The 24,120-nt window shown below is 46.6% G+C and overlaps 1 protein-coding gene across 1 annotated transcript; it reads left to right on the forward strand.

Moving 5' to 3' along the window:
* Positions 1-19,269: 19,269 nt before the first annotated feature.
* On the forward strand, positions 19,270-20,229 carry LOC127044358 (olfactory receptor 52B2-like). The gene has a single exon (XM_050939130.1). The coding sequence runs from the start codon at positions 19,270-19,272 to the stop codon at positions 20,227-20,229; it is 960 nt and encodes a 319-aa protein (XP_050795087.1).
* Positions 20,230-24,120: the final 3,891 nt, after the last annotated feature.

Here is a 24,120-nt window from a genome sequence, read left to right on the forward strand (position 1 = left end):
TAGGGCCGATAGCTGGTCTCTCTCATCAACAGAATTTGGGTCCAATGAAAGCTATTTCCTCCCCCAGTTTCTCTCTCTAATATCCTGGGATACACATGGCTGCAACAGCACAGCGCCCTGCCATAGAAAACAGCCAGACTGAGTGAGTCTTGTTCTAAGTTGAAGGGAAACAACAAAACAAGAAAGCATAAAGGTAAAATTACTTTGTCAGAGCGAGAGCACGGTGTGTGCTCCTCTGTGACAAGCTGCATCCGAGCTGCACTCTTCATGGCAAAGGAAAGCAGCAGCGAAGGGTGACGTGCCATACAGTCATGGGAAGTGCACTGTGCTGCACACTGGGAGAAGGGAGCTCTAGTGTTCGTTCTGCCACTGACCTGCTGTGTCATCTTGGGAGAGTTTCTTTCCTCCTCAATTACCTCACTGGCAAATGAGCACACTTTGGGGCCAGCAGGAAAGACAGGAGCAAGTCTCCTCAGGGAGACAGGGCAGGGATTTCATGGTCCTCCTCCGTACAGCCCAGAACCTGAGCAGGGGTGTCTTTGACTGTGTCATCAGGTGATTCTTTTACCTGGAGATCCACCCTATGAGGACATGGCTTGGACAGGATAAACCCCCCACACACCACCCCATGGCAAACGTGGTGATTCAGTGTTGAAGCAGGCCCTAGAATTTCATCTAGTCACTCCTGTATTCAGCCTCATAACTTGTGTTTACAGTCCAATGGGGGGTATGAATCTGTTTGGCTAAGGCATCCCCCACAAATATATGAGAACTCCTGAATCCTTCTTAGGGTCACAGCTTTGCCAGCCTCAGTCCTCCATTCCGTTGCGAAGGCCTGCGTCCCACGGACTTTGCATTTGCCTGCCTTATGGGACATTTCACGTGGATGGGCCCAGCTTCCCCAGGCTGATCTCATGCTCTTCCTACACAGGTTGCTTTGTGGGGCTGACCGAGTGGGAGGGAGGTCAGGGGGTGCTGTGGCCTGGTGCACTGGGTGAGGGACTTATTTGCATGTGCTCTGTGGTGCACCGACCATGGGAGACAGAGAGAGGAAAAACTTGTGTGTGTGATTAGCTGTGTCTTACCCCCTGCTAGTGGAATGTTTTGCCACTGAGGATAATGTGATGAGTCTTGTGTAACCATCTGCTAGTGCTACAAAATTGCTGCAGGACACTGTTTCTGCTTTTATTCCCACCTTCCATTCCGAGAGCGTTGGAGTAGAAATGTCTCACAGGAACATAAAAATGGCATCTACTGGGTCAGATAAATGGTCCATCTAGCCCAGTGTCCTGTCTTCCGACAGTGACAAATGCCAGGTGCTTCAGGGGAGTGATCAGAACAGGGCAACCATTGTGTGATCCATCCCCTGTCTTCCCATTCTGGCTTCTGCTGGGCAGAGGTTTTGGGACACCAGTGGCATGGACTTGCATCCCTGTCCAGTTTGGCTAATAGCCATTGATGGACTTATCCCCCATCAATTTATCTAAGTCTTTTTCAATCCTTTCCCATCACAACATCCCCCGGCAGTGAGTTCCATAGGCTGGCTCTGTGTTCCATTAAAAAACATACATTCTTTTTTTTTCTATTAAATTGGCCGCCCTGGTTTTTGCATTGTGTGAAAAAGTAAATAACATTTCTCTATTCACTTTCTCCACACCAATCATGATTTTATAGACCTCTGTCATATCTGCCCTTAGTTGTCTCTTTTCTAAGTTGAATGGGCCAAGTCTTTTTAGTCTCTCCTCATATGAAAGCCATTCCATACCCTTAATTGTCTCTGTTGATCTTCTCTGACCATTTTATTGATGTATTTTATCGATCCTGCAGCACAAGTTTCCTGCTGAGCTAAAGGAGGCAACAGAAAATGCTTTGGGACTTGGAAATTAAAGCCAGGTTTTCATTTGAACTCTAGGGGTGTTTTAACTATGTCCTTCCACTATGTAAGTTTGAGAACTGGTCTCTCTCGCCAACATAATTTGGGTCCAATGAAAACTATTTTCTCCTCACCTTGTCTCTCTAATATCCTGGGACACATATGGCTACAGCAACACAGCTCACTTCCACACAAAGCAGACAGACTGAATGAGTCTCTGTTCTAAGATGAAGAGAAACTACAAAACAAGAAAGAACATATGTAAAAACACCACGAGAGAGTGAGAGCACGGTGTGTGCATCTCTTCTGTGACAAGCTGCATCCGAGCTGCACTCTTAATGGCAATGGAAAGCAGCAGCCAAGGGGAACATTTCATACACCAATGGGAAGAGCACTGTGCTGCACATTGGCAGATGGGGGGTCTGTCATAAACAAATAGCTAAGGGTTAAAGTCTCTTTCACCTGGAAATAAGTATCTGAAGCACCTGACCAGAGGACCAATCAGGAAACAGGATTTTTTCAACTCTGGGTGGAGGGAAGTTTGTGTGTGAGTCCTTTGTTCTTGGGGTCTTCTGCCTGACTCTCTCTCGGCTATGAGGGGATTTCTATTTCCTGCTTTCTAATCTTCTGTTTCCAAGTTGTGAGTACAAAAATGGTTTGTTGTTTTGTATTTACATGTCAATAGTTGCTGGAGTGCTTTGAATCGTATTCTTTTGAATAAGGCCGTTTATTCAATATTCTTTTAAGCAATTGACCCTGTATTTGTCACCTTAATACAGAGAGACAATTTTTATGTATTTTTCTTTCTTTTTATATAAAGCTTTCTTTTTAAGACCTGTTGGAGTTTTCTTTAGTGAAGGGACTCCAGGAAATTGAGTCTGTACTCACCAGGGAATTGGTGGGAGGAAGAAGTCAGGGGGAAATCTGTGTGTGTTAGATTTACTAGCCTGACTTTACATTCCCTCTGGGTGAAGAGGGAAGTGCTTGTGTTTCCAGGACTGGAAATAGAGAGGGTGGACTCCCTCTGTTTAGATTCACGGAGTTTGCTTCTGTGTATCTCTCCAGGAACACCTGGAGGGGGGAAGGGAAAAGGTTTATTTCCCTTTGTTGTGAGACTCAAGGGAATTGGGTCTTGGGGTCCCCAGGGAAGGTTTCTGGGGGGACCAGAATGCCCCAAAACACTCTAATTTTTTGGGTGGTGGCAGCTTTACCAGGTCCAAGCTGGTAACTAAGCTTGGAGGTTTTCATGCTAACCCCCATATTTTGGATGCCTAGGTCCAAATCTGGGACTAGGTTTTGACATGAGTGGCAGTGGTGAGACAGATACAATCCAGAAGCCAGTAGGAATATTATATTTTTCTTTTCTCTGCTAGGAGCTTTTTAGCACAGAGAAACCGTTTGTTTTTAAAAGGGAACCAGAGAGAATTTTTTTTCTGCTCTCTCTGGCAGTTTTTGGCTTGCATATTAAGCAAGAAACCATTAAGAGACTATTAAGGGTCTTTTGTCACACAATAGCACTCCCATTAGGAGCCAGATACCAGCACTATACTCATGCAAATAAAGTGGTTTTTCTGGTTTACTTTACATTGAAAAAATTTGCTAGAGGAAGAAAGGGAAAAGGCACTGTTGTTCGGCAGACCCCAGGAGGCAACAGAGCCTGCAGTTCAGAAGATAAACACGGAGGGCACCCCAACACAAGAAAACATGATGTCACGAAAACCAGATGCAGTACAGCTCGAAGCAATGGAAAAACAGATAGAACTGCTCAGAACACAGATGGCCAGAGATGAGGCAACTCACAAACAAGAGATGGAAAGGCTACAAAAACAAGAAGAAGCCAACAATGCAGCCCACCGCCGAGACATGGATAAACAACAAAACGAAATGGAAAAACAACAAAAAGAAAATGAAGAGAAGGAAAAACAGAGAAAACTTGAACTGGACTTAGCGCAAGCTGGGCTGCATGCGCCAGCCAATCCTAACAATCCTTCGCCAATTATGGTTCCACATCACAGAAAATTTCCCACCTACAAGGCAGGTGATGACACTAAGGCCTTCTTGGAAAATTTTGAAAGAGCCTGTCTTGGGTACAGCATCCCTGAAGACCAGTACATGGTAGAAATGAGGGCACAGCTCAGTGGACCTTTAGCAGAGGTGGCAGCTGAAATGCCTAAGCAGCAAATGAACGACAATAAACTTTTTCAAACCAAGGCCAGATACAGAATGAGGATAACCCCGGATCATGCCCGTCAGCGTTTCAGAACCCAAAAGTGGAAACCAGATGTGTCATTTCCCAAACACGCCTACTACGTTGGGAAAAATTATGAGGCCTGGATATCAGGACACAATGTTAAAACCTTGGAAGAACTTCACCTTCTCATACAAATGGAGCAGTTCTTGGATGGTGTTCCTGAGGACATAACACGGTACATACAAGATGGAAAACCCCAAAATCTCACTGAGGCGGGGGAGATTGGAGCCAGATGGATGGAAGTGGCAGAAAGCAAGAAAGCTACTGTCAAGGGGAACGAATATCGCAGGGGGCACACCGACCATAAACCCTACAACCGAGGACAGCCAAAGACCCCACATACAACCCAAGTAAAGCCACAGACGCCCTATTCTTCCACCTCACCTGTCTCCAGTAACTCACCTCGGCCCAGTGACCCATCACATGAAAGATGCTTTAAGTGTAATGAACTGGGACATATCAAGGCCAACTGTCCAAAGAACGTCATCTGAGTGCAGTTCATTACACCACCATCACACCAAAGATCCCCAGGCCCAGATGCCTCTCAAATACCCTTGGAGCGAAGGGAAAATTTGAGAGTGGGCGGAAAGAAGGTTACTGCGTGGAGAGACACGGGGGCACAAGTGTCAGCTATCCACCAATCCTTCGTAGACCCCAAATTCATCAACCCAAAGGCCCAAGTGACAATTTACCCCTTCATGTCACAAGCTGTAGACTTGCCTACAGCTCAACTGCCTGTCCAGTACAAAGGCTGGTCAGGAATGTGGACTTTTGCAGTCTATGACAATTATCCTATCCCCATGCAACTGGGGGAAGACTTGGCCAACCAGGTGAAGCGGGCCAAGCGAGTGGGAATGGTTACAGGTAGCCAAACCAGGCAAGCTTCCAGACTCATTCCTGTTCCTGAGCCGTCCACAGACGCCCCGTCTGTGTTACCAGAGACCCAGACAGAGGTAGTGGACCCAGATTCCATGCCAACCACTGAAACAGCCACAGCGCCTCCAGTCCCAGGCCCGGAACTGGAACAGCAACCAACACCAGCAAGTGCAACCACATCTTCAAACTCAACGCCAGAGGGCACCAGCGAGCCAGAACTGGCAGAAGCAACAGACAGCCATATCCAAAAGGCTCAGCCAGAGCCTGAAATACCCTCAGGTGCACCAGCGGAGAGCGGTTCACCAGCAACGGAAACAACCCCATCACCTACATCGCTTCCAGAGGGACTAAGCCCAAGTCCACAGTCTGAGGAAGAACTGGTGACCCCAGCTGCAAGGGAACAGTTCCAGACTGAGCAGGAAGCAGATGTCAGCCTTCAGAAAGCTTGGGCGGCGGCACAGAGCACCCCACTGCCTCTCAGCTCTTCTAATCGATCCCGGTTTGTTATAGACCAAGGACTTTTATACAAGGAGATTCTTTCTGGTGGACACCGGGAAGAATGGCAGCCACAAAAACAGTTGGTGGTTCCAACTAAGTACCGGGGGAAGCTCTTAAGCTTAGCCCATGATCATCCCAGTGGCCATGCTGGGGTGAACAGAACCAAGGACCGGTTGGGGAAGTCCTTCCACTGAGAGGGGATGGGTAAGGACGTTGCCAAGTATGTCCGGTCTTGTGAGGTATGCCAAAGAGTGGGAAAACCCGAAGACCAGGTCAAGGCCCCTCTCCGGCCACTCCCCATAATTGAGGTCCCATTTCAGCAAGTAGCTGTGGATATTCTGGGTCCTTTCCCAAAAAAGATGCCCAGAGGAAAGCAGTACGTACTGACTTTCGTGGACTTTGCTACCCAATGGCCGGAAGCAGTAGCTCTAGGCAACACCAGGGCTAACACTGTGTGCCTGGCCCTAATAGACATTTTTGCCAGGGTAGGTTGGCCCTCCGACATCCTTACAGATTCAGGATCTAATTTCCTGGCAGGGATCATGCAAAAACTGTGGGAAACTCATGGGGTGAATCACTTGGTTTGCCCCCCTGTACCACCATCAAACCAATGGCCTGGTGGAAAGGTTTAATGGAACTTTGGGGGCCATGATACTTAAATTTGTCAACGAATACTCCAATAATTGGGACCTAGTGTTGCAGCAGTTGCTGTTTACCTACAGGGTTGTACCACATCCCAGTTTAGGGTTTTCACCGTTTGAACTTGTGTATGGTCACGAGGTTAAGGAGCCATTACAATTGGTGAAGCAGCAATGGGAGGGGTTTACGCCTTCTCCAGGAACTAACATTCTGGACTTTGTAAGCAACCTACAAAGCACCCTCCGACACTCCTTAGCCCTTGCTAAAGAGAACCTAAAGGATGCTCAAGAAGAGCAAAAGGCCTGGTATGACAGACATGCCAGAGAATGTTCCTTCAAGGTAGGTGACCAGGTTATGGTTTTGAAGGCGCAACAGGCCCATAAGATGGAAGCATCATGGGAAGGGCCATTCACGGTCCAAGGGCGCCTGGGAACTGTGAACTACCTCATAGCATTTCCCAATTCCTCACTAAAGCCCAGAGTGTACCATGTTAATTCTCTCAAGCCTTTCTATTACAGAGACTTACAGATTTGTCAGTTTACAGTCCAGGGAGATGATGCTGAGTGGCCTGACAGTGTCTACTACGAAGGGAAAAAAGACAATGGCGTGGAAGAGGTGAACCTCTCAACCACCCTGGAACGTCTGCAGCGGTGACAAATCAAGGAGCTGTGCACTAGCTTCGCCCCATTGTTCTCAGCCACCCCAGGACGGACTGAACGGGCATACCACTCCATTGACACAGGTAATGCTCACCCCATTAGAACCCTACCCTACCGGGTGTCTCCTCATGCCCAAGCTGCTATAGAACGGGAGATCCAGAACATGCTACAGATGGGTATAATCCACTCATCTACCAGTGCATGGGCATCTCCAGTGGTTCTGGTACCCAAACCAGATGGGGAAATACGCTTTTGCGTGGACTACCGTAAGCTAAATGCGGTAACTCGTCTGGACAACTATCCAATGCCACGTACCGATGAGCTATTGAAGAAGTTGGGACGTGCCCAGTTCATCTCTACAATAGATTTAACCAAGGGGTACTGGCAAGTACCGCTAGATGAACCTGCCAAGGAGAGGTCAGCATTCGTCACCCATGCGGGGGTGTATGAATTCAATGTCCTTCCTTTCGGCCTTCGAAATGCGCCCGCCACCTTCCAGAGGCTGGTAGATGGTCTACTAGCAGGACTGGGAGAATTTGCAGTTGTCAACCTCAATGATGTGGCCATTTTTTCAGACTCCTGGCCCAAACACCTACTACACCTAGAAAAGGTCTTTGAGCGCATCAGGCAGGCTGGACTAACGGTTAAGGCCAAAAAGTGTCAAATAGGCCAAAACAGAGTGACTTACCTGGGGCACCAGGTGGGTCAAGGAACCATAAACCCCCTACAGGCCAAGGTGGATGCTATCCAAAAGTGGCCTGTCCCAAGGTCAAAGAAACAGGTCCAATCCTTCTTAGGCTTGGCTGGGTACTACAGGCGATTTGTACCACACTACAGCCAAATCGCTGCTCCACTGACCGACCTGACCAAAAAGACCCAGCCAAATGCAGTTAAGTGGACTGATGAGTGTCAAAAGGCCTTTACCCAGCTTAAGGCGACGCTCATGTCTGACCCTGTGCTCAGGGCTTCGGACTTTGACAAGCCATTCCTAGTAACCACGGATGCATCTGAGCGTGGTATAGGAGCAGTGCTCATGCAGGAAGCAACGGATCACAACTTCCATCCTGTCGTGTTTCTCAGCAAGAAACTGTCTGAGAGGGAAAGTCACTGGTCAGTCAGTGAAAAGGAATGCTACGCCATTGTGTACGCCCTGGAAAAGCTACGCCCATATGTTTGGGGACGGCGGTTCCAGCTACAAACTGACCATGCTCTAAAGTGGCTTCGTACTGCCAAGAGAAACAACAAGAAACTTCTTCATTGAAGTTTAGCTCTCCAAGATTTTGATTTTGAAATTCAGCACATCTCAGGAGCTTCTAACAAAGTAGCTGATGCACTCTCCCGTGAGAGTTTCTCAGAACCTAGTAGTTAAAAAGTGTTCTTAAAATGTAGAAGTCTGTTATTTATATACTTAGTGGTATATGTAAAGGTGCATGTGTTGTATTAATCTGTTTAGTTTAAAGTTCTAGGAGGAAATCGCCGCCAGTGAGCTTCCTCACCGTCTGCAATTTGGGGGGCGTGTCATAAACAGATAGCTAAGGGTTAACATCTCTTTCACCTGGAAATAAGTAGCACCTGACCAGAGGACCAATCAGGAAACAGGATTTTTTCAACTCTGGGTGGAGGGAAGTTTGTGTGTGAGTCCTTTGTTCTTGGGGTCTTCTGCCTGACTCTCTCTCGGCTATGAGGGGATTTCTATTTCCTGCTTTCTAATCTTCTGTTTCCAAGTTGTGAATACAAAAATGGTTTGTTGTTTTGTATTTACATGTCTATAGTTGCTGGAGTGCTTTAAATTGTATTCTTTTTGAATAAGGCTGTTTATTCAATATTCTTTTAAGCAATTGACCCTGTATTTGTCACTTTAATACAGAGAGACAATTTTTATGTATTTTTCTTTCTTTTTATATAAAGCTTTCTTTTTAAGACCTGTTGGAGTTTTCTTTAGTTGAGGGACTTCAGGAAATTGAGTCTGCAGCTCACCAGGGAATTGGTGGGAGGAAGAAGTCAGGGGGAAATCTGTGTGTGTTAGATTTACTAGCCTGACTTTACATTCCCTCTGGGTGAAGAGGGAAGTGCTTGTGTTTCCAGGACTGGAAATAGAGAGGGTGGACTCCCTCTGTTTAGATTCACGGAGTTTGCTTCTGTGTATCTCTCCAGGAACTCCTGGAGGGGGGAAGGGAAAAGGTTTATTTCCCTTTGTTGTGAGACTCAAGGGATTTGGGTTTTGGGGTCCCCAGGGAAGGTTTTGGGGGGACCAGAGTGCCCCAAAACACTCTAATTTTTTGGGTGGTGGCAGCTTTACCAGGTCCAAGCTGGTAACTAAGCTTGGAGGTTTTCATGCTAACCCCCATATTTTGGACGCTAAGGTCCAAATCTGGGACTAGGTTTTGACAGAGTCTAATCTTCTTTCTGCCTCTAACCTGCTGTATCACCTTGGGAGAGTTTCTTTCCTCCTTAATTTCCTCTGTGGCAAAGTGAGCACACTTTGGGACCAGCACGAAAGTCAGGAGCAAGTCTCCTCAAGGAGACAGCGCAGGGATTGCATGGCCTTCCTCCGCACAGCCCAGAACTCGAGCATGGGTGGCTTTGACTGTGCCATCATGGGTCTCCTGGATCTGGAGATACACCCCATGAGGACCTGGCTAGGGCAGCACAGACCCCAGCACACCTCCACACAGAAAACATGTTTAAGGCCAGTAGGAACCACAGTCTGACCTCCTGTATAACACAGGCCCTAGAATTACCCAGAGTTGCCCAAGTATTGAACTCAATAACTTAATTTTTGTTACAGCACCTTCCACACAGAGATGCAAACTCCTAAATCCCTCTCAGGGTCACTGCTTTCTATCCACCTTATAGTCCAGTCATCCAGCCCATACTTCTTTAACTTGCTGGCAAGAATACTGTGGGAGACAATTATCAAAAACTTTGCTAAAGTCAAGATATATCACATCTAGCACTTTCCCTGTATCCACAAAGCCAGTTATCTCATCAAAGAAGGACATCAGGTTGGTCAGACATGACTTCCCCTTGGTGAATCCAGGTTAACTGTTCCTGATCACCTTCCTGTTAGGATATAGATATTCAGGCCTGTCTGGAAAGGCCTAGACTTTAAGAATGTAGGTGTATTCTTTTCACTTAGCTAGTTACAGAGGTATAAAAGAAAGAATCAAAGATCACTGTCTGTGGAATGACCTTCTCTTACTGTGACAGGCTAGGGCCTTCAGCTAAGATGTAGTTAGGCAGCTATAAGCTGGGAAGTGAATGGTCACATCCTCACATTCCAAACTAGTCACATTGAAATAAGGTGCTATTGGGCTGTTAGGAATACAGTCCTGTCCTGATATTCCTATCACCTCCAGAGAAAGAGAAGAACCTAGAAGAGGTAAAAGGAAATTTAGTCCGATAGCATCCTGCCTGGCAAGAACTCACTTATCAATAGATACAGCTGGAAAACCCTTATGTCTGTGTAGATGTGGTTGTGAAATCCTCACTTCTGTATTGTTTTATATGTTTATTTGCATGGTCACTGTCTGGTTCTGTGATTGTTTCTGTCTGCTGTATACTTAATTTTGTTGGGTGTAAACCATTGAAGTGGTGGAATATAATTGGTTAAATAACCATGTTACAATATGTTAGGATTGGTTAGTTGAATTTCAGAAAAATGATTGGTTAAGGTATAGCTAAGCAGAACTCAGGATTTACTATATAGTCTGCAGCCAGTCAGGAAGGTGAGGGGGAACGGAACAGGGACTGGGGATGGGGGAATTAAAATCATGTCTTGCTGAAGGAGAAAATAAGGGAACAGGGGATGGAAACAGGAACAGGGACACAGACAAGGCTCTGTGGTGTCAGAGCTGGGAAGGGAGATACTAAGGAAGGAAAGTGGAATCATACTTGCTGGAAGTTCACCCCAATAAACATCGAATTGTTTGTGCCTTTGGACTTCGGGTATTATGGGTCTCTGTTCATGCGAGAAGGACCAGGGAAGTGAGAGGGTGAAGGAAGAAGCCCCCTAACACTTCCTCTCTTCCCAGTGCTTTAAAATGGATTCCTTGAGAACTTGTTTTAGGATTTTGCCGTGGACTGAAGTGAGGCTGACCGGTCTGTAGTTCCCCAGGTTTTCTTCCTTCTCTTTTTTAAATGTGGACACTATATTTGCGTTTTTCCAATCTTCCGGGACCTCCCCCGATCCCCACACATTTTCATAGATAATGGCCAATGGCTCTGCCATTGCATCAGCCAACTCCCTCAGCACCTTTAGATGCGTTAAATCTGGATGCCTGGACTTGTGCATGTCCAGCTTTTCTATATAGTCCTTAACCTGTTCTTTCACCAGTGAGGGCTGCTCACCTCTTCCCCACAATGTGTTGCCCAGTGCAACAGTCGGGGAGCTTTTGAGTACTTCAGATTTTTCCACATCTTCTGTCACTGTGTTGCCTCTCCAGTTCAGTAAGAGTTGCTCGACTGTTTTGGCTAATAGCCATTGTTGGATCGATCCTCTATGGACTGATCTATTTCTGTTTTTCCCAATTATACATGTATCTAGTTCCTTTCTGAATGCAGTTTTACTTTTGGCCACCACTACATTCCCCTTGCAATGAGTTCCACAGGTTACATTTGTGTTGTTTCAATAGTCAATAGCAATAGTCACACACCCGGATTCCCATCACTTAGGCATTGGTGCAGCACAACAGGGAAACTGAAGCACAGAGGGTATTCAAACCGTAAGACTCAAATAGGATCGCATATAACATCATAACTTTCTAAAAGGCGTGTGCTGGTGCCTAAGGACCCTGTAGCCTGATGATCAAGACCTGTGGTCCCTGATGCCCAGACAGTAATGGAGGCAGAGTCAAACAGGCCCATGGCCACCTTCTCTCCTGGCGCCCTTTACTGTTGCTGCCGAACAATCTAGACTGAGAAGATAAATTCTCTGACTCTGCCCCTTAATGACACAAGCAATCAGGGCAGTCGACCTGACCTGAAACACCAAGAGGACATTACCCAGTGATAATCCTAGACGTGTAGGACTGGAAGAGACCTCACGAGTCATCTAGTCCTGTCCCTTACACTCCAGGCAAACATTTTCCTAAGTGGCTGCTGATTTAAAGGGTTTCAGGTTTGGATGCCGGGATACTGGAACGAGGGGGACCAAGGCCCATGGCCTCATCACTTATAGACGTTGGAGGGTTAAGCCCTCCCAATGTTTACAGGCCAGAAAGGCAAGCAACAGGGGGAGGGGGTGGAGAGAAATGAGTGGGCGGCAGGAGATTGGGGAGAAGGTGTGGGATGGGGACCCAGGGAAAGGGGGGGTACAGGGTGGGGGCTCGAGGGATGTCTGGTGAGATGGAGGTGCCCCCTGAACTCTGAAGCCTGGGCTGTGATTCCCAATGTCTTGCTAATGACCAGCAGCAAATCCCTCTAGGTACTAATGACCAGCAGCAAACCCCTCACTCAGCACAAGTGAATGTGGAGCCCCCACCCAGCTAGATTGCATGAATGCTCCCAGAGCCGCTCATGAATCACCCAGGGAAAGGCCCCAACCAAATCCTCCCAGCTCCCAGCCTTCTACCTGAGCAATACACCGACTTGCACTGCTGAAGACGAACAGTGCACATTTATTAACTGGTTCCCCACTTCATCAATGGAAAGTGGATATACACCAGCCTTTGCAACACCTGCACAGATTTACCAAACGCTTCAAGCAAACTCGTTGGTAAAGACAAACTGTCAAATATGTTTACCGACTACAAATGATGGAGTTTAAGGGATTATAAGTGATAGACAAGAAATCAGCTTTAGTCACCAAAATAATATAAAATATAAACACAGAGTATAAACCCTGTTAGACTGGGAAACACCTGGATTAATCAGTTTTTATCACCGCACAGGATACTGCAGTTCATAGCACACACATTTCACCCTTGAAACTTGGGCCAGTCCCCTCTGTTGGAGTCTTCAGGGTTCTGAGTGTCCTTGTTGCTTTCAGCAGAGGTGGGGGCAGGAGAAAGGTCAAGTGTGGGATCCCTTTGTTCTGTTTTATACCTTCAGTCCCATGTGCTGGGAGAACACAAGTCCAGGCATGTCTGGGACACTGCTGAGTCTCCAGGCAAGGTTGAGCAATTCCCCTGGTGTGACCTCATGCAAGTGAGTCATTGAATTGTAGCTCCCTTGCTGGACAATGGCTGTTGATGGGCTATTTCACACCCCACCTGGGTCTTGGTTACTTTCCTTGCTGTTGTCCTTGGGAAGCTAATATCTGGCTGATTCCCCACCTTACAGCATGTTTTAGTGACAACCATAAAACATGAAAGAAATCATAACCCCCCCACCCTTTATATGTAGCTTTAGTGCAGGCCAACTCAGGCCATCTTCGGCCACTGCCTCTAAAAATTTACTGTTGCTGGTTGGGGACCCCGCCCTAGGGTTCTGGTCGGGAAATAATGCACGAACAGTACTCCTGTGATGGGTTACCAACAGTAATACAGACATCTGTGGTCCTGATATATAATTAAATATTTGTAGCTTTCTGCCCTTGTTTAAGCCACTGCCTTCAGAATCTTGCTGTCACTGGTGTGGCTCCTGCCCTAGGGTTCTGATTGAAAACCATGTACGATCAAGTACCCTAGTGGTAGGTTCCCCAATAGTAATATAAGCATCTAAGGTTCAAATATAATTAAATACTTGTAAACTTTTGTCTTCATAAAATCTTGTTTAACCAGTGCCTAAGAATTGCTGTCACTGCCATGGATACTGCAGCGGGACCCTGGTTGAAATAATAAGGCAAATCAGTCCTAGCTGCAGATCCCCGACATTGATATAAGCTTCTGCGATTTTAATATACAATATTGTAATAATTATAAATACTTTTAGCTTTATTGGTTTATAGGCCCATATATCCAGGCCTAACTTGGTTATTAGTAATGTCTAGCCCACTGGGTGGAGAGGAAACCAAGTATTAAGAAATATGGGTATGAAACACTGACAAAAGAGGAATTAAGCAGGGAGGGACCAGGGGTCTTTTCCTGCCAGTCTGACTTTAAGCAAAATATAGCATAATAAAACTGCTTGCTTATAGAAAATTGCCATGTGGCATTGTCAAGTGACCAGCTTAATCACTGCCAAAATGTGTGACCTATGCAATATACTAATAGCTTTTGCAATATGTATTCACAATCAAAAGTCATAAGACAATGTAATTGCAAAAGCCCCTAACTGGAAATACCCCAAACTGAATTTACAGTAAATAACCTACTGGTCTGCAATATTAACTACCAAAAATAAGCACGTAACTTGTGTAATCAATATGACGTTTTGCGGTTTTAGCCTTTATAAGCTTGGTAAAAATTGTAAGGGACAGAGCAGATTTTTTCCTTGCATGGAATTTCTGTATCTCCCTGTATGCATACTTGTACTCTTGTTTTATTAATAAAGGTGCCTCAGCCTGTCTGACCAAAATCGATTAGGTGGTGGTCTTTTCCACAACAAACACAAGTCTCATAACTTCATATAAACTAAAAATCCATATTTAGAGAGAATAGTGACTTTCAGCTGATGACAATCTTTCCCCTGACTCCTCCCATGTCCTGCTTTATAAGCAATATCACAATTACATACAGATGAGGAATATGGGAGGTACAAGTAGCTTATAAGCAGCAAAGAGTCCTGGGGCACCTTATAGTCCTAGGGCACCTTATAGACTAGCAGACGTATTGGAGCATGAGCTTTCATGGGTGAATACCCACTTAGTCAGATGCATCCAATGAAGTGGGTATTCACCCACGAAAGCTCACGCTCCAATACGTCTGTTAGTCTATAAGGTGCCACAGGACTCTTTGCTGCTTTTACAGATCCAGACTAACATGGCTACTATCCCTCTGATACAAGAAGCTTATAGTATGTCACACTCAGTTTTGCCGTAAATCACCACTCTTTTATTACACACGGTGCTTGTGAGCATCAATAATAAAACAATAGTCAGGTTAGTTAAGCAAAAAGGAGAGTTAACTAGAAATGAAAGAGAGGTGGAAACAAATGGATACAGTATGAAATCACAAAATGAGAACTTGGGTCAATAGTTATCTTCCGTAGAATCATAAAATTATAGAATATCAGGGTTGGAAGAGATCTCATTAGCTCTCTAGTCCAACCCCCGGCTCAAAGCAGGACCAACACCAACTAAATCATCCCAGCCAAGGTTTTGTCAAGTTGGGCTTTAAAAGCCTCTAAGGATAGAGATTCCACCATCTCCCTAGGGAACCCATTCCAGTGCTTCACCATCCCACTAGTGTAATAGTGTTTCCTAACATGCAACTAGACCTCCTCTCTGGGACCCTTCTTCAGGTAGTAGAAGGCTGCAATCAAATCCCCCCTCACTCTTCTCTTCTGCAGACTAAATAACCCCAGTTCCCTCAACCTCTCCCTCATAGTCATGTGCCCCAACCCTCTAATCATTTTTGTTGCCCTCTGCTGGACTCTTTCCAATTTCTCCATCTCCCTTCTGTAGTGGGGGGACCAAAACTGGATGCAATACTCCAGGTGTGTGTCATAACATATTTCCCAGATTTGGACCTTAGCGTCCAAAATATGGGTGTTAGCATGAAAACCTCCAAGCTTAGTTACCAGTTTGGATCTGGTAAAGCTGCCACCACCCAAAGAATTAGAGTGTTTTGGGGCACTCTGGTCCCCCCAAAAACCTTCCATGGGGACCCCAAGACCCAAATCCCTTGAGTCTCACAACAAAGGGGAATAAACCATTTCCCTTCCCCCTTCCAGATGTTCCTTCCCTGGGTTCCTGGAGAGATACACAGAAGCAAGTTCCGTGAATCTAAACAGAGGGATTACACCCTCCCTATTTCCAGTCCTGGAAACACAAGCACCGAGAGAGAGAGCCAAGCTCCCCCTCCACCCCCCTCCTTCACCCAGAGGGTATGCAAAGTCAGGCTAGTAAATCTAACACACACAGATTTCCCCCTGACTTCTTCCTCCCACCAATTCCCTGGTGAGCATAGACTCAATTCCCTGGAGTTCCCCACTAAAGAAAAACTCCAACAGGTCTTAAAAAGAAAGCTTTATATAAAAAGAAAGAAAAAGTACATAAAAATGGTCTCTCTGTATTAAGGTGACAAATACAGGGTCAATTGCTTAAAAGAAATATGAATAAACAGCCTTATTCAAAAGAACACAATTCAAAACAATCCAGCAACTACATACATGTAAATACAAAAGAAAAAAAAACAATAACCTCTATTGTTTTATGATCTTTGTACTCACAACTTGGAAACAGAAGATTAGAAAGCAGGAGACAGAAAATTCCTTCCCATAGCCCAGAGGGACAGATACACGACAAGAACAAAGGACTCACGCACAAACTTCCCTCCACCCAGATTTGAAAAAATCTTGTTTCCTGATTGGTCCTCTGGTCAGGTGTTTCAGGTTACTCCTTTCCAGGTAAAAGAACATTAACCCTTAGCTATCTGTTTATGAGAGTGTGTCCTCACCAGTGTCGAATAGAGGGGAATAATCACTTCCCTCGATCTACTGGCAATGCTCCTTCTAGTACAGCCTTATAAGCCGTTAGCCTGCTTGGCAACAAGGGCACCCTGCTGACTCACATCCAGCTTCTTGTTCATTGTAATTCCTAGGTCCTTTTCTGCAGAACTGCTGCTTAGCCACTTGTAACCTGTAGTGGTGCATGGGATTCTTCCATCCTAAGAGAAGGACTCTACACTCTGCTGATAATGTAGGCTCACCTCCCCGCCAAGTTAGTCTGTTGCAGAACTGGCTGGATTCACAAAAACCAGGAACCAATTTTTCATGAGAACTTCTCCGCCCCACAAAATGGCTCCTCAGTGAAAAGATCCAGAGGGCCACTCTTTATGGGTAAATATTCCATAAGACTTGTGTGTGGTGTAGTGAGTGTGTCAGGCCTGAGATATGAGCTGTTTGCAAGGAAGAAGGAACTTTTTGCTGTCTGCCTCAATGTCACAACGACCTTTCTACATAACATACAAAAGGAGAAATGATCAGATCAAACAAGTGAGATGTCACGGAGTCCCCGGGCGATGCTCTGGAACTGCTCCCCACAAAGCCAGTCTGGACTTTGGGGAGCCTCCTCTCCCTCGGGGCAGACTCTCTTCAGGGCAAGAAGCTCACATGGCTTCACCTCCTGGGTCTCTCCTTGAAGCATTCAGCATGTGCCCCTCCGTGCTCTTCCCATAGCGAGTCTGCCCAGGCAGGGTCCTGGTGAAGCCACTAGGTCCTGAACCCCCACTCCGTAGTCAGACATGACTCTTAGCCAGCCAATAAAAGAGAGATTTATTTGGATGACAGGAACACAGTCCAGGACAGGTCTTGCTGGTACAGACAACAGGACCCCCTTTAGTTAGGTCCATCTGGGGCCCCAGGGAGGCCCCAGCCCCGTTGAGAGATCCGAGCCCCATCTGGTGCTCGTCTCCATTTCCCAGTCAGCTTCCAAGCTGAAAAACTCCCACCAGCCTCTCCTTCAGCCTCTGTTCAGTGCCCAGGCAGAGGTGTCACCTGGCCTCTAACCCCTTCCTGGGTTCTAGCGTTACATGCTCAGGTCTCCTCCCTCAGGCCAGTCTCCCATCCCCCAGTGCAGACTGTCCTTCCAGGCCAACACCCCCCACTCAGCATTCACAGACCACAGTAAGAACAGTCCCAGTTCATCACATAAGAGGAGGAAAGGGTTAATTCCCTGCTGCTTTTCCCCACCTGAGCCAGGCACAGAGGCAGGTCCCTGGGGCTCTGTGCTGGCTCTGAGTCCCTGCTGGGATTCCCAGGGCAGCAGTATAAATATCCCTGTACCTCAGCCCCGGTCAGTTCAGATTCCCTGCCGCCTGCAGCTCCCCGAGCCGGTCACAGGCAGAGATTCCTCCTCCCCAGCTGAGGCCGGAGCCTGGTGAGTCATTTGCCTGGAATGAATCTGTGAAGGGGCAAAAAGAAACATGAAACCTAGGAAATGTTGAGCTGGGGTTGGCTAGAATGGGGGTGCGTAACTCTGACTGCAGGGGCAGGATGGGAGCCGGGGCTCTGAGATACACTCCTGTGACTGAACTGAGGTTGGGTGTTAGGAAGAGGTCGCTGGGTTACCCTGATCCACTCCCACAGTACTCACCAGGGGTCTTGCTGTTGAACTCAATGGGCTCTGGACTGGGCCATTCTTGATTACGTGACTGTTCAGAGTAAACCACATTGGAAACCTCTTCAGGCCCTGTAATATTCTGCACTCCAAATCCCAAGATCTTCACTCAGGCAGCACTTCCATGAAAATCAATCAGGACTCCAGGACTGAGTCCGTTCTGGTTTGCAGAAATTAGCTGGTTTTAAGCAGCATAGCTGTAAATGTCCAAAATAACCCAGGAGGAACCAATTATAAGGGCTGCTTTGATACTGATTGTAACAAGTTCCCCCCAGGGTGCAATCTGGAACTGGGGTACCTCTGAGCCCGCTGACAGCCTGGGCTCCCTCTCACACTGTACTGCTGTGACAAGCTGCAAAGCCCTCCCACCTGCACTTTCACCAGCATTCACACAGGTAGAGACACACCCAGCTGCAATTGGACACAGGCTCTTTCACCAGCAGCTTTCCAGGAAGGACCCGAGAACAGTACCATCCTGCCCTGGTCAAATCTGAGCAGTGTGTGTGTTTAATACCCCTGCACCTATCACTCAGTGTGAAGACAACCATGCACACTTGGGTTAACTGAGCCAAGATTTTCCCCAAGCACTCTAGTCAAACCTCAATGGTTTAGATTATAACAGAATAAGTTTATTAACTATGAAAAATAGATTTTAAGATTCTATATGAATCTTACTTGCATTTTTGTTTATTTGCTAGGTAATCTGCTTTGATCTGTTTGCTAACACTTATAACCACTTAAAATCGATCTTTGGTAGTTAATAAAGGTGTTTTTTGCTTTATCTACACTAGTGAGTTGGAATGAAGTGCCTGGGAAAATCATAGCTCGACTGGCACAGGCTGTTGTATATTCCTTTCCACATTCAGGGAGGGGGCGAATTCTAGGAGCTTACGCTGTACAGTTCTCAGTGCAGGGTAAGACTGTAACATTTTGGGTTTACACTCCAGTGGGGGTACGAATCAGGGAAGCTGGTGGTTAATTTGGCTGCAGCCTTTCTATTGTTGGTTCATGCAGTGGCTGGTTAGAGCCTGCATGTAACTGCAGCGGGGTGTGTCCCTACGTGTGTGGATGCTGGTGTAACTGTAAGATGGGGAGCAGGTCTGCAGGTTGTCACAGCAACACAGTGTGAGAGGGGCACAAACAGGTGGGTCAGAGGGCTCAATGAAAACCCAGTTCCAGGTGACACCCAGGGGGAACATGTCACACTGTAACAAATGCAGTCCAGTCCTAGCCAACACTCACCTTCTCACTGATTGTCTCTTTTGCTGTTAGTTCCTGGAAATTGAATAGAAGATCCAAACGATGGCACATGATGCCAGCTGACAATCACACCTTTTTTGCTCCTATGACCTACATCCTGACCGGCATCCCAGGTACGAAGGAGTCTCATGTCTGGATCTCCATCCTCTTATGTCTGATGTACGTTGTGGCACTTTTTGGGAACTCTCTCTTACTATTCATCATACTAACAGAACGAAGCCTCCATGAGCCCATGTATCTATTCGTGTCCATGCTGGCTGCTGTTGATCTGCTGTTATCTACCACAGCAGTGCCCAAGATGCTGGCTGTCTTCTGGTTTGGAGCAGGGGAAATTTCTTCTGCTGCCTGCCTGACCCAGATGTTCTTCATCCATGTCAGTTTTATTGCCGAGTCGGCCATCCTGCTTGCCATGGCGTTTGATCGGTACGTTGCCATCTGTGACCCCCTGAGATACACCATCATACTAAGCAACTCTGTGATAAGGAAGATGGGGCTGGCAGTTGTCACAAGAATTTTCTGTATCATTTTCCCCATCATCTTTCTCGTGAAGCAGCTGAAGTTCTGCAGAACCAACCGCCTGCCTCACACCTATTGTGAGCACCTGGCCATAGCCTGGCTGGCCTGCGACATCACAGTCAGTGTCTGGTATGGCATAGTCATGGCTATTTTAGCAATCAGTTTGGATGCTGTTCTCATTGCTGTATCTTATGGACTGATCCTCAGGGCCGTCTTCCGGCTCCCCTCCAAGGATGCCCGGCTCAAGGCTCTCCATACCTGTAGCTCTCACCTCTGTGTCATACTGATGTTCTACACACCAGCCTTTTTCCCCATTTTTACACACCAATTTGGACACATCATTCCAGGTTATAATCTCAGCCTACTGACCAACCTCTATGTGCTCATTCCCCCCATGTTAAACCCCATCGTTTATGGGGTGACAACAAAAGAGATCCTGAAACGAGTGATCAATGTGTTTCATCGGTGGTGCAGGAGGAGCTCCCTGCTGAGCTAAATCAGGACACAGAAAATGCTCTGGGACTTGAAAATTAAGCCCAAGTTTTCATTGGAACTATCGGGATGTTTTTATTATGTACTTCCACTGCGTAAGGTCAAAAGCTGGTCTCTCCCGTCAACAGAATTTGGGTCCAATGAAAGCTATTTCCTCCCCCAGTTTCTCTCTCTAATATCCTGGGACACACATGGCTGTAACAGCACAGCGCCCTGCCACAGAAAACAGCCAGACTGAGTGAATCTTGTTCTAAGTTGAAGGGAAACAACAACACAAGAAAGCACAAAGGTAAAATCACTTTGTGAGAGCGAGATCACGGTGTGTGCTCCTCTGTGACAAGCTGCATCCGAGTTGCACTCTTAATGGCCAAGGAGAGCAGCACCCAAGGGGGATGTGCAATAAAGCCATGGGAAGTGCACTGTGCTGCACATTGGGAGACGGGAGCTCTAGTGTTCATTCTGGCACTGACCTGCTGTGTCACCTTGGGAGAGTTTCTTTCCTCCTCAATTTCTTCATTGCCAAAGTGAGCACATTTTGGGGCCAGCATGGAAGCCAGGTACAAGTCTCCTCAGGGAGACAGCACTGAGAACATACAAAAAGGCATCTACTGGGACAGACAAATGGTCCATCTAGCCCAGTGTCCTGTCTTCCGACAGTGACAAATGCCAGGTGCTTCGAGGGAGTGAGCATAACAGGTCAATCATTGTGTGATCCATCCCCTGTCTTCCCATCCCAGCTGCTGGTGGGCAGAGGTTTTGGGACACCAGCAGCATGGGCTTGCATCCCTGACCAGCTTGGCTAATAGCCATTAATGGACCTATCCCCCATCAACTTATCTAAGTCTTTTTCAATCCTTTCCCATCACAACATCCCCTGGCAAGTGAGTTCCATAGGTTAGCTCTGTGATCCATTAAAAAACATACATTCTCTTCTTTGTATTAAACCAGCTACCCTGTGTCATAAACAGATAGCTAAGGGTTAATGTCTCTTTCACCTGAAGCACCTGACCAGAGGACCAATCAGGAAACCGGATTTTTTCAACTTTGGGTGGAGGGAATTTTGTGTCTGAAGTCTTTGTTTTCTGTCTGCCTGCTTTCTCTGAGCTTTGGAGAAGTAGTTTCTGATTTCTAATCTTCTGTTTCTAAGTGTAAGGACAATGAGATCAGATAGTAAGTTATATGGTTTCTTTTCTTTGGTATTTGCATGAATATAAGTGCTGGAGTGCTTTGATTTGTATTCTTTTTGAATAAGGCTGTTTATTCATATTTCCTTTAAGCAATTAACCCTGTATTTTGTCACCTTAATACAGAGAGACCATTTGTATGTATTTTTCTTTCTTTTTTATATAAAGCTTCCTTTTTAAAACCTGTTGGAGTTTTTCTTTACTTCAGGGAAATTGAGTCTGTACTCACCAGGGAATTGGTGGGAGGAAGAAATCAGGGGGAGATCTGTGTGTGTTGGATTTGCTAGCCTGATTTTTGCATTCCCTCTAGGTGAAGAGGAAAGTGCTTTTGTTTCCAGGACTGGGAACGGAGAGGGGGAGTCACTCTGTTTGGATTCAGAGAGCTTGTGTCTGTGTATCTCTCCAGGAGCACCTGGAGGGGGGGAAGGGAAAAAGGATTATTTCCCTTTGTTGTGAGACTCAAGGGATTTGGGTCTTGGGGTCCCCAGGGAAGGTTTCTCAGGGGGACCAGAGTGCCCCAAAACACTCTAATTTTTTGGGTGGTGGCAGCAAGTACGAGGTCCAAGCTGGTAACTAAGCTTGGAGGTTTTCATGCTAACCCCCATATTTTGGACGCTAAGGTCCAAATCTGGGACTACAGTTATGATATGGTGTGCAGCGGTTACGGGATAGACAGAATCCAGAAGCCAGTAGAAATATTTTATTTTTCTTTTCTCTTCTAGGGGCTTTTTAGCAGAGAGAAACAGTTTGGTTTTAAAGAGGGAACCAGAGAGAATTTTTTTTCTGCTCTCTCTGGCAGTTTGTGGCTTGCATAATAAGCAAGAAACCATTAAGGTGCTATTAAGAGTCTTTTGTCACACAATAGCTCTCCCATTGAGAGTCATTACCAGCACTATATACATGCAAATAAAGTGGTCTTTCAGGTTTACTTAACATTGAAGATTAGCTAAAGGCACTGTTGCTAGGCAGACTCTAGGAGGCAACAGAGCCTGCAGTGCAGAAGATAAACACCGGAGGGCACTCCAACCCAAGAAAACAGGAACCATGACTTCTAAGGCAAAAATTGAGGCCGAAAAACAATTCAGAGAAGCTGAACACAGGCGACAACTGGAAATAAAACAAAAAGAGATGGAGATGAAAGAAAGAGAAGAACAGATCAGAGAGGCAGCCTACCAAAGAGAACAGGCAGCCTACCAAAGAGAACAGGCAGCCAAAGAGGCAGCACACAAAAGAAAACTAGAAGAAGAAGAGGCAGCCCACAGAAGACAGATAGAACTCCAGAGGGAAGCCCACCAACAGGCCATGGAATTAGAAAAGGCTAAACAACAGACTCCAGCCAATCCTAACAACCCATCGCCAATTATTGCTCCACAGCACAGGAAATTTCCCACCTACAAGGCAGGTGATGACACCGAGGCCTTCTTGGAAAATTTTGAAAGAGCCTGTCTTGGGTACAGCATCCCCGAAGACCAGTACATGGTAGAATTGAGGTCACAGCTCAGTGGACCTTTAGCAGAGGTGGCAGCTGAAATGCCTAAGCAGCAAATGAATGACTATAAACTTTTTCAAACCAAGGCCAGATACAGAATGGGGATAACGCCAGATCATGCCCATCGGTGCTTCAGAACCCAAAAGTGGAAACCAGATGTGTCATTTCCCAAACACGCCTACTACGTTGCAAAAAATTATGAAGCCTGGATATCAGGACACAATGTTAAAACCTTGGAAGAACTGCACCTCCTCATACAAATGGAGCAGTTCTTGGATGGTGTTCCTGAAGACATCACACGGTACATACAAGATGGAAAACCCAAAGATCTCGCTGAGGCGGGGGAGATTGGAGCCAGATGGATGGAAGTGGCAGAAAGCAAGAAAGCTACTGTCAAGGGGAATGATTACCCCAGGGGGCACACCGACCATAAACCCTACAACCGAGGACAGCCAAAGACCCCACCTACAACCCAAGTAAAGCCACAGACGCCCTATTCGTCCACCTCACCAGTCTCCAGTAACTCACCTCGACCCAGTGACCCATCAGATGGAAGATGCTTTAAGTGTAATGAACTGGGACATATCAAGGCCAACTGTCCAAAGAACACCATGCGAGTGCAATTCATTACACCACCATCACACCAAAGATCCCCAGGCCCAGATGCCTCTCAAATACCCTTGGAGCGAAGGAAAAATTTGAGAGTGGGCGGAAAGAAGGTTACTGCGTGGAGAGACACGGGGGCACAAGTGTCAGCTATCAACCAATCCTTCGTTGACTCCAAATTCATCAACCCAAAGGCCAAAGTTACAATTTACCCCTTCATGTCACAAGCTGTAGACTTGCCTACAGCTCAACTGCCTGTCCAGTACAAAGGCTGGTCAGGAATGTGGACTTTTGCAGTCTATGACAATTATCCTATCCCCATGCTACTGGGGGAAGACTTGGCCAACCAGGTGAGGCGGGCCAAGAGAGTGGGAATGGTTACACGTAGCCAAACCAGGCAAGCTTCCAGACCCATTCCTGTTCCTGAGCTGTCCACAGAGGCCCCGTCTGTGTTACCAGAGACCCAGACAGAGGTAGTGGACCCGGATTCCATGCCAACCACTGAAACAGCCACAACACCTCCAGTCCCAGGCCCGGAACTGGAACAGCAACCAGCACCAGCAATTGCAACCCCATCTTCAAACTCAACGCCAGTGGGCGCCAGCGAGCCAGAACT

This window comes from Gopherus flavomarginatus, chromosome 1 (genome assembly GCF_025201925.1).
Source record: "Gopherus flavomarginatus isolate rGopFla2 chromosome 1, rGopFla2.mat.asm, whole genome shotgun sequence".
In the NCBI taxonomy this organism is placed as follows: domain Eukaryota; kingdom Metazoa; phylum Chordata; order Testudines; family Testudinidae; genus Gopherus; species Gopherus flavomarginatus.